This window comes from Pimephales promelas, chromosome 7 (genome assembly GCF_988280905.1).
Source record: "Pimephales promelas chromosome 7, fPimPro1.hap1.1, whole genome shotgun sequence".
In the NCBI taxonomy this organism is placed as follows: Eukaryota; Metazoa; Chordata; class Actinopteri; order Cypriniformes; family Leuciscidae; genus Pimephales; species Pimephales promelas.
The window spans coordinates 25,870,130-25,886,025 of record NC_142775.1 but is presented as its reverse complement, the minus strand read 5'-3'; the positions used below and the strand labels follow the sequence as shown (position 1 = coordinate 25,886,025).

At 35.7% G+C, this 15,896-nt stretch overlaps 3 protein-coding genes across 10 annotated transcripts in view; 1 reads left to right on the top strand and 2 right to left on the bottom strand.

The window, feature by feature from the left end:
• The window catches only part of lmo7a (LIM domain 7a), a 52,398-nt gene extending 47,103 nt beyond the window's left edge, over window positions 1–5,295 (bottom strand). For 2 of the 3 annotated variants that reach the window (XM_089133275.1, XM_089133276.1), the window contains exons 1-2: window positions 5,153–5,288; window positions 293–363 (exon numbers count right to left, since the gene is read on the bottom strand). In XM_089133275.1, coding sequence (XP_088989401.1) covers window positions 293–363; window positions 5,153–5,221 — 140 coding nt within the window. In that variant the 5' untranslated portion in view covers window positions 5,222–5,288. Of the gene's footprint in view, window positions 1–292; window positions 364–5,152 lie in introns of all 3 variants that reach the window. The other variant, XM_089133277.1, reaches the window with a different exon arrangement.
• Window positions 5,296–6,058: 763 nt separating this feature from the next.
• Window positions 6,059–10,900, bottom strand: uchl3 (ubiquitin carboxyl-terminal esterase L3 (ubiquitin thiolesterase)). Of its 4 annotated transcripts, none has more exons than XM_039655976.2 (9): window positions 10,748–10,900; window positions 10,573–10,584; window positions 10,094–10,222; window positions 9,097–9,253; window positions 8,886–8,971; window positions 8,728–8,775; window positions 7,000–7,075; window positions 6,783–6,841; window positions 6,059–6,669 (listed from the first exon to the last, which is right to left on the bottom strand). In XM_039655976.2, exons 1-9 carry the CDS (start codon window positions 10,787–10,789, stop codon window positions 6,586–6,588), a joined length of 693 nt encoding a protein of 230 aa, XP_039511910.2. In that variant the 5' UTR covers window positions 10,790–10,900; the 3' UTR covers window positions 6,059–6,585. The 4 variants fall into 4 exon arrangements, with proteins under 4 accessions (XP_039511910.2, XP_088989405.1, XP_088989404.1 ...); XM_089133279.1 differs by having other exon boundaries at window positions 10,550–10,584; window positions 10,748–10,898; XM_089133278.1 differs by lacking the exon at window positions 10,573–10,584.
• A 162-nt stretch (window positions 10,901–11,062) lies between these two features.
• Window positions 11,063–15,178, top strand: sgo2 (shugoshin 2). Of its 3 annotated transcripts, none has more exons than XM_039655314.2 (8): window positions 11,063–11,515; window positions 11,625–11,708; window positions 11,852–12,027; window positions 12,225–12,302; window positions 12,408–12,489; window positions 12,670–14,571; window positions 14,732–14,786; window positions 14,919–15,178. In XM_039655314.2, the coding sequence occupies exons 1-8, from the start codon at window positions 11,449–11,451 to the stop codon at window positions 15,010–15,012; spliced, it is 2,538 nt and encodes an 845-aa protein (XP_039511248.2). In that variant the 5' UTR covers window positions 11,063–11,448; the 3' UTR covers window positions 15,013–15,178. The 3 variants fall into 3 exon arrangements, with proteins under 3 accessions (XP_039511248.2, XP_039511247.2, XP_039511246.2); XM_039655313.2 differs by having other exon boundaries at window positions 11,064–11,515; window positions 14,684–14,786; XM_039655312.2 differs by having other exon boundaries at window positions 11,213–11,515; window positions 14,681–14,786.
• Window positions 15,179–15,896: the final 718 nt, after the last annotated feature.

Here is a 15,896-nt window from a genome sequence, read left to right as displayed (position 1 = left end):
CTTAATGTACATCAAAACTTTTGGACCCCTTTGAATTTAATAGTAAGGGGAAATAAATCAGACTTTCTTCAAATTAAAGTAAATGAAGACTGAATGTTCCCTATTTGAATGAACTGTCCTTTATAGTATGTTTGTGGTGCACAAAAAGTGCAATAATTATTAAAAACCATTACAAAACGATAGCCTAAGCCACAAACTTATAGCAGAAACCCTTTTTAATGGTTTAAACAAGAAAAAGAAAAAAAAACAGTAAAAAAAATTAAAAAGTACAAATAAACATAGCTTTACTTACTCACACAACAGAAGTCCATTCTCCAGAGAACTCCGGAAATTACTGCTCCCAAACTTCTTCTTAGTGACTGCCTGCGAGACATGGACAAACACAGGAAGCACTAAGAACCAGTGAGTGGGAAGTATGTCCAGGGAAAGGAGAGGAAAGTTGTTCTTCCGAGCTTTGAGTCCAAGCGTCTAGCACACCAGTACAATAACACAGCCTCTTTTGGAGAATCGTGGGTTATTCAGTAATCAGAGCTGGAGCCCAGTGGCCAAACCACAGAGAACGAGAGCATCTGGAGGAATGTCACAGTTCTACACACAGCCTTCATGCCTTTCCAATGATCTCAAACTACTCCTGCAGGATACAGAAGGCAGGCAGCCCATTGTTTTTTCTCGCACACAGGGAAGCATTTATGTTGGTGTTTATTCCCTCAGACTACACTGTTACAATGCGAACCCTGTTGCTCCACACCTCATATAACATAATCTATGACTAAAGCCCCTTTTCCGATGCAAATGTTTTCAATTTCCAAGTTTAAACGCCAGTAAAAACATTTGATAGAGTTCAGCTCAGAGACAATGTCATTATAAGTAATACTTACTCCTATGTATTAGGTAAACAGACTAGGTAAGTTTTATAATATGCTACTGGTATAACATTAAATTTAAGAAATTGACTACAAACAATCAGGCCAGACACACTGTATTGTAATCTCCAAAACGGTCTTTTTGCAAAAACAAATCATGCAAAAGATATGAAAGTTAGAGATGTCAATAAAGGGTTACCACTTATTGATGTCTGTAGTGTAGAAGAGTATGCTCTTAAACTGCTTCTACTTGACTGTCACTCAAAAACATGGCATGTATTCAGACAGAGGGTGTGGAGGGCCTTACATGTAAAAGGACACTGGTTGTGTTGAGATCAGCATTGACTGCGGGATTTGAACTGCAATTGTTCTCTTTTAGAAGCAGAACTTCAAAGGACACTTTCTATGTCTGCTGAACAAACCAAGGACAAAAATAATGTGTGGACAAATATTATGATCCTACTAGATCCAATTACACTACAAGTTACAAACTAAAGGTAGATTATTTCAACAGGAATTTTGTATTCCGTGTCACACTGATCTAAATCTTTCAAAGCAAAAAAAAAAAAAAAAAAAAAAAAAGATAATCTTGTAATACAGCCAAAAAGTTGTAAATTGTCAGAATATTAAAGATCAATGTTTTTGGAATAAAATATCAAATAGCTTCCTGTCCCTATCATGTAGATTTATGTAACCATTGCACAAACCCTCACAGATGTAATATAGTGTAAAGAGACAAGAGGTTAAGTATGAAGCATATTCACACAGCATGGTGAAGTAAACATCAGTGTTCAATGACATATGAAACCCTGACCCCTGCTGTTCCTGTCATTGTAATGTCCATGATGGCTTACTGTTTTTAAACAGATCTCTGTAGCAGGTGGAGAACGATTTGAGAGCTTGAACAAATCACTAACATAACCAATAAACAACTGAACAAAAATATGAATCTAGGCTACTATTAATTCTATACTAATTTTAAAAGGTAAAAACAGAATTTATATAGCAAGAATCCATCCAATGGATCAAAAGTGACGGTAATAAAAGAATGCTGAAAAAAAAGTTTCAACAAAAAATATTAAGCAGCACAACTGACAATGATAAAAACAAGAAATGTTTATTGATCAGCAAATCAGCATATTAGAGGGATTTCAGAAGGATCGTGTGACATCCTGTGAGTAATTATGATGGAAATCCCGCTTCAGCATCGAAGGAATAAATAGCATTTTGAAATATATTAAAATAGAAAACAATTAATTAAAATTGTAATAATAAATTTCACGATTTTATTCACAGGTTTTATTACTAACTATTTGTCATTCAAGCTCACATAATGTGATCACATACTCATTTAAATAGTATATTTTGATCATGCAAGACATCATTTTAATTCAGCTGCACTTTTGCACACAGCGATTGTTCATTCATGAAAGAGCAATGAGGCATTCCAAGTTGTTTGGACACACGGAATGCCGTACATCGTTAATTGTGCCAAAGAGCTTTAATCCCTTTGCCCAAGTAAAGTCTGCTGAGCGAGAAGGAATATAGGGAGAAAATAAATCAACATCTCTAGGGTCATTTCAGGCTAAAAAGAACAATCAATTTAAATCTGTAAAACATTTTCAAAAAAACGTTCAACTTCAAATTAGATGAGCCTAATTTACCTAAACAATAATGGATGCGATTTAACAAAACTTCTACTTAATATGATTTCACTACAATACTGATTTAGCCACAGTGGCTAAAGGCAACTTTCTACACTTAGATATACCAAGCATTTTCAAAAGGGTGGCTAATTTTAGGTTTGAGTTTAACAAGCTGAGAACTCCCCTGGAGAAAAAAAAAAGAAGGAATGTCTCTGCTCACAGACCGGGTGCAAGAATGAGCACATGTGACAAACTCCAGATCGTTCAGCTGACTATAACACCCTGCTACACACTCACACACTCAGACTCCAGCACTGCTCAGTGTACCCGTTAGTCATTCAGATTGGACGCTAAACGGCACATCACCTTCCTTTGCAGGAGAGCAATCGGCTTGGGGCTGAAACTGCCCTGCCAAGGTCTACTGCCTGTGACAATGAACCAGTGTGCGTGTGTGAGAGACTGATGTCACACTGAAAGCATTTAGATTCACCCCTCATGAATTAAGAACAATATTTGTTCAGTTACAGCCAGTACTTTGGCCCTGCCATCTCCCGCTGAGAAGGGAATTCACAAGGATTGGAAAGTCCTAATCATTTGTTCCCTGGAGTAAGTGGGTTCCAGAGGGGTTGGAAGAATAAACCTGGTAAAGCGTGTGAAAACTGCATTTTTCCCCACTGTGAGATTGATGAAAAAATAAAACAGATATTTTTTTTCCTTCTAAAAAGTTATTTAAGGGATAGTTCCACCCAAAAATTAAAATGCTGTTGTAATTTATACTCACCCTCATGTTGTTTCAAACCTGTATGATTTTCTTTATTGTTTAGAACATATTTTGAGGAACGTCTCACTGTTTTATGCCCAATAGAGGTCAATGGTCACCAAATTGATTACTAACATTTTTTTAAAATATCTTCTTTTGTGTAACAAAGAAAGTTGCACAAGTTTGGAACGACAAGAGGGTAACATAACTTTACGACATAATTTACATTTTTGGGACAACTATACTGTTTAATTGAATCGTTTGTGGAATAAGATACAATAATGCATTGTCATGTACTCTTAATTACATTCCCAAAATTTGTTGTTGATGGACAAGAAGATAATAATTAATAAATATGATTTTTATAATGTTATGATTTTATAAATAATGAATACAAAAGTTACATTAATTTCATGAATAAATATAAGATAATTATTTTATTTATACATTTTTAGAATAATATAATAATAAAATCCAAAGAGCATCTGTTTTGACCATGATATGAAGTGGGACAGGATACTAGAAATGTTACTTGTGAGTGTGACCTTTAAAGGTTAATAAGAAAAGAAAATCTTTTAAATCTTTCTTTTCTTAAAATAAAATTTCAGATAAAAGTAAACGAGAACAGACAATTATCTCAAACTTGCAGTAGGGGTTTAATCTTCAGCTGGCTGGCTGGAGTCACGTGACCTGCCAGTGCTGGCTGGTGGCTGGCAAGTCAGCCGTGGCAAGTTTCAGCAACCTTTGATTTTTTTTTTTTTTTTTTTTTTGGCAGATTTTGTGTTTTGTATTCATCCCACACTAGCTGGCTCTTGATATGATTATGTTCTTTTACATGATTGGTGTTTTAGAGAATTTTATATTAATTAAAATTAGTCAGATAGGATGCTCAATCCAGCCAACGCATTCCTGATCACTCTCGCAGCAAGGAAATGTATTATTTTATAATTTATTTATATATTTTTATGAATACATTCATTTAAACAATCAAAATTTTAGAGAGGTGCATCACAAATAAAGCAGTCAAATGGTCGTGATCCCTACTGGTTGGTCTTATGTTCCTCCCACTCTCATTCAGCCACTCGTGTTTTACGCCTGTAATAAAATAGGCCAAGATGCAAACTCCAACAAGCATGTGCTGAATTCCTTAAGCCTTATGATGAGTTCTGTGTTTGCCTTTCACTTTCATAGGCCTACTTTAATCTGATTCTCATGGAAAGTTTTTTCTTTTATTACAAATGAATGAATATATGTTTTTATTTTTGTACATATATAGGCCTATATTATATTTGTCCGCTAATCCGCTGCTGGCTGGATTGAGCGGCCAGAGAAGCGTCTGTAAACCAACCAGGACTGTTTTAATTACAATAAAATTCTCTAACTCACCAATCATGTTTAACATAATTATCAACAGATGCACAAAAAAAAAAAAATTAATGTAATTCGCAAGAGCTAGAGAGGAAGGAACACACAAATATATATATATAATATATATATATATATATATATATATATATATATATATATATATATATATATATATATATAGACCTGCCAGCCAGGTGAAGATTGAACCCCCACTCCAAACTAATCATAAACATGATTAAATCATTAATGATTTAGCTACCCATTCACCATCACATTTTTGGATATACTTTGGTATACTTAGTTATTACATTGCCATACAAATGTTCTGTTTTTGTCAGATTTTTAATAAATTCTAATCATTGTTAACGACGAATTCAACAGGTGTGTCTGGGTATAATTCAACATGAGGAAATTAATATATTCAGTGCTTTGTCTTTTTAGTGTCAATTGTCATTTTCCCGAACTAAATTTATTTAAATGAGGGCACGGCGTGTAAAAGTGAGAACAGTTCTTACCTCAATCCATCTTTGTGTTTCTGAGTAAGCAGCCTCGTAACCTCCTGCAGACTGCGCTCGCCACTCCATCACCGTAGTAAAGCTGTAAAAAAAACCGGGCGTCTACAATCAAAGAGCCAAGACGCGAGAGTTCTGTTCTTCGGTACAGCGTCGCGTGAAAATATTTTCAATACTACCTGCTTCCTTAAAAAAAAAAAAAAAAAAAAAAAAAAAAAAATGAAGTCAGCAGGTGAAACCCTTTTCTTATTCGACTACCAGTTTCAAAACTATCACTGAATTGAACGTCAACGACCGTATACAGGACGCAGGACAAACTCTTAAATCTCACCTTGTTCTTTTACCTACTCGAGAGGAACTTTAGAGTTGCGTTGTGCACTTTATACGCCCCCTAGTGCGTCAGGATACACCATACACACCAGAAACTACAGTCAGGTTACGTTAGAGGTGCCAAATGTAGGATTAAGCGCCACCGGAGAAAAGCATAAGCTAATGGCATGTTTACAATTACAGAGTAAAAACAGAGTGAAAACAGTTAAAGATCAGAAGTGCATACATTATGGTAAACATTATATAATTTAAGCTGAGGGTGGCGACTTTTAATCACTTAAATACAAGTTTTGATTTATTATTTTTTCATCACAATAGACTACAATTAAAATACTTTTAACTTATTCATCATTTTGATTTTTAAAGTGCAAGTACATATTAGTTAATATACAAATAAGTGATAAATTTCAACATTTCAACAATGGTCAACATTTTAATTATTTTTTTAGATAACATTGCTCTTTTGAAAGGGAAAATGTATGGATGTAAAAAGGACAGAACTTAATCATTGCTTGAGGATTCACAAATAAACTGTTGTCACTGATAATGCAGAAATGAGGCCACCATGAGATGAAAACATTGGGACATTTGTTCTTTATTCTCTTAGTCTTAACAGATTTTTTTTTTCCTGTATTCTTCAGAAAACTGTGTTTAGAAGTAGGAAACCATTGGTGTTTTAGAGAAAGTCTAGCACTTCTGTGAGAACAGTACATTTATTTTTGTCAAAATATGATAACATAATATTCATCATGACAACTTTTATTTTAAATGGCTTCTTCTCTGGCAGAAAAACAACACCCTTAGGTCAATTTGTATCATTAACAGAATGATATCATTTCATATCATTTTGGAGAAATGAACACAAAAAAAAGTATTTTAGTCAGTGTCAACAAGATAAAAAAAAATGTGTGTGCATGTACATTTCTTGATATTGGCTGATTCTAATTTGCTTCTCGTTTGCCTTCTGGTCGAAACTTTTAACAAACATTTTTTTATTTTAATCAGTCAACATTTAACCTATACTGTATAAATGCTAAAGTTTTAAAGTATTCAGCACTTTTGAATGATTGGCAGTTTTTTTTTTTTTTCAGGTGAAATAAGAACATTTATGCTTTGGAAAGAGCCACCACAGTGAAGCGGAGCTCCTGGGGATCACGTGCCATGAACTTCTTGCAGACCTCTGCAGAATCCTGTGGATCAGATGCAATTTAAACAATGCCTACGAACAAAAACAAGTTCCACATATACGACCTTGTCAGAGAGAGTCTATATATCTATAGAAAGTCAATGAGAAACATCACACCTCAAGAAATGTGTCGTCTGTGGTTTTCCCATGAACAATTGGAAAAGGTTTACGTCCATCTGAAACAAATGAACAAAACATTAACACATGTAATAATTATGTATAAAAATATGAAGTATATTCCTTTAAATAGGTGTTGATACTGTTAATCGTTATCGTAGAAGTGACAAGCACCTAAAACAAAATGACAAAAATATATTTATTAAATTTTACCTACCCAGTTCATATAAATTTCCCTCAACGTTTACAAAGGCAATGAAATGCAAATCCACTTTTTCATCTAAACCTGGAGCCTATAAAGGTGAACAGAACAAATAAGTTAGCAGGTTAGACTTTTTTTCTAGAACACTGGACTGGAGTAGTAACAAGGCATAAAAGCAGAACTGAGATCTAACACAAAGAGAATGCTAAAGGACAATAAGGTCATTCAAAATTAGGAATGTCATCTCAGTCATTTGAAAAGACGTGAAACCAGATTGGAAGGGGTCATGGACATCATATCTCAGCACTGAACTTATAGCTGATGAAAATATCGCAGATGTTGTCTTTATGTGGAGTGATGAGGAAGATCGAGATGTAAGAAAAATATCCGTATTTAAAACTTTATAAAGTAAAATAACTAGCTTACGGCCAAACGGACATACGGATTTGACTTAAATATAAAGCGTAAACTTGAACATGAATATTTTTCATATTTTATATTATTTTTTTATAGATAGATGCCCTTTTATGATGGATAGATCCACATACATATTTTTCAGAAACTTAAAACATAATTCAGGGTTATACTGTAGGTGACTGCAGCAAAGATTTGTGGCTGTGCAATTTCAGACACATTTAAGTAGGTCTCTTACATGTAAGACAGAAGGAATGTTCATGTTCAAAGGAACAAAGGCAGAAACAAGATTTAGTAAGTGGAAGATGAGAACAGTGATAAGCTGTTATGTTTTATTAGTTTTTTTCCCCTTCTTTTTTTCCTAGCAATAGCATTTTGGCTTATATTTTGTGCTAATTGTGTAAAAAGTGTGATGCTAACTTTCAGGTTAGCCTTCAAAAGTAGGTAATCATTGCAGCACTCTACTGTTCCACCCTTGAGCCAGTGGGGAAGTTAACGCAATTTTATTCACGCTGCTCGGCAGCCTGGACACCATGAACCAAATTTTCGCCTTAGATAGGGAACCAATCACAGAACGGGGAGGGAGAAGCAAGACGATGACGACATACATGCGACACACCGAAGCAGTTACTTTGTTTATATCTATGGACCCATCTTGGCAGCGGATGCGAAGTTACCTTCACGTCATCTAGTATCATTGAACCGATTAGCTATGAGCTATGTACAGGCGCATTTGATTTAGACATTTGTAGCACCCAATAATACGGCTCTGGGCATTCTTAAACCACGCCATAAATAGAAAATTAACATGTGGTTTCCAGACCACGTCTCCTTCTCAATGATACATGGTCTGGCGATAGCCAGGCTACATAAACACTGCAATATGAGCTATGTACAGGTGCAGAGGGGTGGCGATGGCACAGTGGATAAGACACATGCCTTTGGTGTGAGAGACCCAGGTTTGAATCCACTGTGAGACACCAATGTGTCCCTGAGCAAGACACTTAACCTCTAGTTGCTCCAGAGGCATGCAACCTCTGACACACATAGCAATTGTAAGTCACTTTGGATAAAAGCGTCAGCTAAATGAAATAGAGGCTTGGCCTCTTTGCCTCTGTTTCTTAAAAGAAACAAGGACTAATACTTCAATATTTCCAATATAGTCTACATTTCAAAATGTCTACTTCTACAACAAAACAAAAACATAACATGGAACATTCAGCAATGGGATAAAACTTCAAAATGTGAGTACTGTAGATACTAACTGTAGATACCGTTTTGAATGCTGTTTTAACAACTAATCAACTACTATATTTAGCAAATACAAACCTCTGTTTGTCCTTCCTGAGCGCTTGACTCATGTGTTACTCGGATACTCTGAAATCATAAAAATATCAGAGGTTTGCTGAAAACAGATGTTTTTTTTTAACTTCCAAAAACAGTTCCAGTAGCAAGCTGATGCACTAAAATACACAATATTTTATCACCTCGTCTTTTTCAAGGAAAGCTGCCTTTTCTTCTGGGCTCATATTTGCAGATTGCAGTAAAAATGTCTTAAGGGATGAATTTGGCTCTGTAAAAGAAGAATTTCATGAACATACCATAAACAAATATATTAAACATACAAATAAACTGACAAATAATATACTTCTCAAAATATGGGAAATCATTCTGAAAATGAGCAACTGATATATTTACCAAACTCCAGATGCCTTTGATTATTTGCCACAGCATGAATCAGCCCTATTGTACCACAAGCATTGCCGATGGTTTGTTTCATGAAGTAAACATCCGAGGACACCTCTTGTCCTTGTGCCTTAATTTTTGCCTCCTCTTCCTGTCTAAAGGTTTCATACTATATAGAGGAAAAGAATTAGATTACTAAAAATAAATCTACAGTAAATATTATGTAGTAAAAAAAAAAATGATGAAGATGCTTCATTCTACTGACTGATTAACAAGTAACATTGGTTTTGCTATGTTTCACAGAACTAAGATATGCTGTTGTTATAATGTGATCTACAGTAACAAGACAGTTTTGAGTGTCATTGGCAGCGTTTACACTTGGCATTAACATGCGACCCGTATCCGGATGTTGTCCACATACACATTGAAAAGAAGTGTAAACACGTTTCAGAGTGGAATGTCCGATCAGCCTGTCCTGGTCCAGAGGCTGAGGTCTTGATTGTGGCATTTCTTTGAGGTTTAAAATCCAGTATTCCTGTAATTCTATTTTATTTTATGAATTTACAAATGAACTCTGTCTCGTGTTATGTCCAAATACATTGTGCCAAGTCTGGTGAGTGTTTCCATTGCAGTTTTGTGAAATATTCCTTTTTGGAATTGCCTGAAAAACCCCCTCATGCAAGTGTAAAAACTTTTTTTGCGATAAACGGGAGAGATTTTTTTTTATCCATAAGAAAAAACAAACTCGGTGTTGGCTGAGAAATGTCATATCAGTGCATCTCTAACACACACACACACACACACACACACACACACACACACACACACACACACACACATATATATATATATATATATATATATATATATATATAAAGGGAAAGTGTTGATGCCAGAAACAACCATATCCAGTTTCATGTCCACCATGATTTACAAACAGACAACTAACTATAAGTACAGAGCTTGTGTACAGACATGGAGTCTATATGAGTGTAAAGTACAGTCCTACCTTCTCTGTTATAGGGAAGAGCAAAAGTACAGCGCACACAGGCCTTGGCACCAAACTGAGAACTTCGGGCTCGAGACCGTACACATCCCCAAACTGCCAGGTGGGAACCAAGCCAAGCTGCCGTAAAAACTTAACAAAAGTAAAACACAACACGTAGATTAAATACAAAATCATATAATACTAGTAAAGGGATTTGAAGTGAATGAACATACACAGGCACCAAAGGGCCTACACAATCCAAAAGCATTTCGATTTAAACATATAAATAATAAACTAATGAGGAACATGAAATACATTTTACATCAGTACAAATGCAATAAAGTTACAAACAATATACCAAGCGCGGTATTATATTGATAAACATAATAACTCAAAGTTGATAATTAGCTTGATCACAAGCGTGCTTTAATAAACCTGATTCATTCATTTGGCACAAGTTTTGAATCCTAGACACACCCAGATAGTCGACATCTACTCACTTGGTTCATAACCTGTAAAGCAGACACAGAACACAAAACAGTATCATATAAAATATGATGTAAAAGACATGAATTGCAGCTTAGTTACCGTTCCTGCTAAAATGAACCCACGAACGATATAAAATTAAATGACCAGCGAAGGACCGTCACCGTGAGATCGGGGAGAAATTCATACCTCTGGGTTTGCTTCCAGTGGTAACCAGCGTTGGCCCTCCATCTCAGATTAAGCCCGTTTGATATCCTAAATTAAAAAAAGATGATATTGCTTCCACGAGCAATGGTGTGAACGCTTTGACAGCTGAGGGGGAAGTTCAATGGAACATGTGCGCACGCGCGTGTGTTTATGTGAATTCAGCGACTGACCATGCAGGCTTAAATTCCAAAATAAAAGTCACAGTCACCATGGGAACGATATTTTATATTAGGGACAACGTGCCTTTATGCAGCATCATTCATGTTTTAGTATCACGAATATGTTTGATAGTCTCACCACGCTTACATGCACATCCGTTTTCTATTAAAGTAGATATTATGGTAAAACCTTTATTCTGAAATCTTCTCTTTTTGTACTTTGTAATTATTTAATCATTTACTTCTTATTATTCTTTCATAAGGCTACTCTAGTTTTATGTTAGTGATATTATGACCTTTTTCAGGTCCGTCAGAAGTTTAGGTGGTTAATTCCTGTGATGTTGTATTTAGGCTGTCACGCAACAGATTTAGTCCAGTGGGTGGCGATATTTTCTCAACAGTTGAGTGTTTAAACCCTATTAACCGCGAGCGAAGAAGAATTTTAAGATTCCGCGGTAATGTTTGGTTTTAAATTTGTATAAACCGATTTGATTTGTGTGCGCAGCATTTATTATCCGAATAGAAATGCATTATAATAAGAATAAAGATAAACCACATCTAGCCTCGAGTTTGTCGTCTTCTTTTATTGCTGGTGAGTAAAGTTAACGTTAGTCAGAATATAGCTAGCATGATGATCATATTCTTAACGGCTGTGTTTTATTATGACATTCATTGTATAATCAGTCATGTCTTTTCTACAGCCTCCAATGATAAAAAGGAAAACATACGACTGGGCAAACAGGCGCCGTCTGTATACGCAGCCAAGATAAAGACGAAAATACACAGTAAGAAATAACTTAAGTTACTCAGAAATGCCAAATAGGGTAATCTGTTCTGTTTGCAGTAGGAAGTTACTTGTGGTCTTTATAAGTTGACCGATGACCATAACTTGTATTATGACAATGAAGGTATTAATAATGTTTTCCAGATACCTCATCATTCTTCAAGTGCTCTTTGAAAAGCAACAACAAGGCTCTGGCCCTGGCTCTGGTTGCCCAGAAGAAGAAGAGCAGGGAGCTGGAGGAAGAAGTGGTGCGGCTGAGGAAAGATGCGCAGGCCACTAATTTCGAACTTGCTTATCAGCGTCATAAAAGCAAACAGTTGGTGAGACTGTTAGATTGATTCTGGTTATATAGAACATATACATATGATTCTGGTTTGTTTTGTAGGTTAGTTAGGCACAAAGAACCATACTTAAAAACGCTTTAAAGAACATGCATAACTTATTGTTTTTATTTCTATTATTAATATTATTATTTTTACAGTAGATGAAGTTAATGTAGTTTCTTTTCTTTTCCTAGTTTTCCATTATACGAGAGTTTTATGACTCTTCTCTTAACTGCATGACAAAGGCTGTTGACATTTTTAGTAATGATGAGGTAAGATATCATTTTCTAATAATTAAGTTATATGGCTATTTTTCTTGTTGTTGATAATAATAAGAAAGACATGAATCATGATAATAATTAATATTATTTGTAAAGGTTCCAGACAGTATAGACACTGAACACAACACCAGTAAAGGAGATACTGAACACAATACCAGTAATGGAAGGAGAACACAGTGTAAGTTGTTCACTATATACAAGTTTCCTTAATAATGTCAGTCAAGGTTAATTTGTAAAATATATTAAAGTTTGAATGATTGGCACTGTTAGAAAAGCAATGCATTTTCAATGTATCTTGATGCAATATATTGATGCTGCTGTTGTATACATTTTAATTAGCTATTTATTTATTTTTCAGTTCAAATGTTTGAAATGGAAAAAGAGGTTGAGAATTTGCCAGATAGACCGTTGTGTCCACAGCAGGGCAGTGTTGTGTCTGTACCAGTGGATACAGTTAAAGATCCTACAGCCTGTGATGTTCTCAGCCAAGAGAGAAACAGTCCAGCACAGCAAAACACTCTATATGACTCTGAAATGGAGATGACTGTAACTGACACTGCTGCTGAAATTGTAACAGTTGACAAAAATGCAAGAAGAACGTCTACAGAAGAACATCAGGAAAAGAAGGATTTGTGTCATCCAGGAGAAGATCGTGAGCATGTATGTGCAGAGGAAGACTTACCAATTAAATGTAGTAGGTCAGATTATACATCAGCTGTGCCAAAAGAGTTGACGACTGTGACACAGCAGTGCTGTCCCACTGTTCAGAACGAGTTGGTGAATGAGCATGAAACGGAATCAATAACTGCACGCAGGAAGACTCACGTCACCTCTCGTTGCATTAAAAGTAGCAGGCGCACATGTAAACGGAAAGAACCAAACCCTGATCCAAGGAAAATTGACCTTATCTCCCAAGATCCTTCTAATGACATTTTTAATGATTGTTTCAGTGATCTTGATCTTCAGAATTCTGAAAAAAGAAATACAGTTTCTTTAGATGGAAATATGTCAAGTAAAGCTGCTCAAAACAAAGCAAAAGAGTCTCATGCTACCCAGGAACCTAGGAGAACATTTATAGTTCTAGATGAGCTAAGATCTCAGAAGAGCAGGAGGACCAAAGTCTCATCCCTTATGATGGATCACAGTACATTGAATGTGCATGAAACTGTTGAGTCTGCTGGGACTGTATGGCCAGAAACTGCTGGTACTGATGTGCATGCAGGTCAGAGTGCAGTTCAAGTTCAAAAACATAAAAACAAAACTCTGGCACAAAAAAACAGAGGAACATTTGTGATACAGCCAAGTAAATCATTCAACAATCCAGAAGTATCACAGGAGGTTGTACCAGGAACCGAAATGACAGCTCAAGATATTAGTTTAGATACTATTGCACAACAGCACACGGAGCCTGAAAATATTTCCTATGAGATATTGAAGGAAAACATCTATCATCCAGAATGTACACTAGATGTGCATATCAGCTCTATACAGGAAGCCTCTGAATTTCCATCATCAGTTCCCAGTAAAGCTAAGAAACACAGAAAAGAGGGGGCAAATAAAATAAAAAAATGGAATGCTACAGGAAAAGAAAAATCCAAAGCATTAACAAAGAAACAAAACAGTTGTGCTGTGAGTATGGATAAAAATGTGTCGACTGAAAAGCAAGATGTGATTGATCTTCAGAATGGAGCAGGATACAGGTCTTTATCTAATACTTTACAACTAACAAGGATATCTCATTGCTCAGAGGTGGACCTCAGGGATGAACATAATGCAGAAACTCCTGAAATACGCTGCCCTTCCTCTGTTGACAAGCTTGATCAGGCTGACCATATCAATATGGATGCTCTTAACATAGATCTGGACCAAACCAACAAAGCTCATGAGAGCAGGTGCAGAAAAACCTATGTAATTTCGTCTTCTCATGAATCTACAAATACAGAAATCACTGACCTTGGTGCTTCCAGCAGAACATCATCTTCTGAACATCATCATCTCACAAATGAAACGGATGATGTTTCACCTGTCATGAACTCAAGCATGTTAATCATAGAAACATGTAATGCAACTTCAGGCCGTTTCAGTGGACACACAAAAGACCTTCAGCTCACAGAGGAGAGGCCTCCATGGGAGACCATAGATGGTTACGCTGAAATGCTCTCAGTCGAAAGCTCTGCCCACAGCCCTCAACCAGAGGCCCGCTCTCAAACTATGAACATTTACCAGGACCAGGATTCGGAATTGAGGCACCAAACTCCAGGTAATCCTTATGTGTTAAAATTATTATATTTTGCAAGGAGAATCAAATAATTCCTTTTTTCATTTCACATATTTGTATTTTTTTATATACGTTTTTATTCTGTGAACAGAAGATAGCAGGGTTATGAAGAGTCTAACAAATACAGACGTTAACTCTATAGGCAGAACTCGAAGAAGAGCAGCACCAGTCTCCTACAGAGAGCCAACTCTCAATTGGTGAGTCACACTTAAATAATATAATGATATAACATAGTATATGATTTATTTCTGCTATGATAAATAATCTGTTATAAGTTTGGATAACTTTTGTATTTTCTTTCATTGATTTATTTATATATTTGTTTGCAGCAAAATGAGGCGTGGGGACAAGTACTCTGATACAAAATTCTTAAACTCTCCGGTGTTCAAAGATAAGAAGCAGAAGAAGAAGAAACAAACCTAGGAGTGAATTTCCCATTGATTGATTTCAGTCTTTTATTTAATCTTCATGTTTGCTATTTTGTTTTATTGACTTTTTTTATGCAATTAAAATGTTTAATGGATTGATCATAAAGGAGTAGTTCACTTTAAAAAAAAAAACTTTTGCTGATAATTTACTCACCCCCTTGTCATCCAAGATGTCCATATCTTTCTTTCTTCAGTCGAAAAGAAATAAGGTTTTTGATGAAAACATTTCAGCATTTTTCTCCATATAATGCACTTCACTGGGAACCAAACGGTTCAAGGTCCAAAAGACACTTTCAGTGCAAACTTCAAACTGTTCAAAGGGCTTTAAACGATTCCAGGCGATGAATAAGGGTCTTATCAAGCGAAACGATCGCTCATTTAATAAATAATTAAACAAAGTTTAACTTTTATAAGCTCAAATGCTCTCCTTGCTCTGTTCTGTGACACACGTTTGTGACTCTCCTGTTCGAACGTGTTCATCAAAACAAACGAAACCTTTTTCCGAGTCATTTGGTTAATTCAACGAACTAAACGAACGAATTGACTCGGAAAAAGATTTGCACGTTTTGATGAACGAGTTCAAACAGGAAAGTCACGAACATGCATCGCAGAACAGAGCAAGGCGAGCATTTGTGCTTATAAAACGAAAACTTTGTTATTTATTTAATAAATGAGCGATCATTTCGCTTGATAAGACCCTTATTCGTCGTCTGGAATCATTTAAAGCCCTTTGAACTGTTTGAAGTTTGCACTGAAAGTGTCTTTTGGACCTTAAACCGTTTGGTTCCCAGTAAAGTGCATTACATGGAGAAAAATGCTGGACTGTTTTCATCAAAAACCTTAATTTCTTTTTGACTGAAGAAAGAAAGACACAGACAT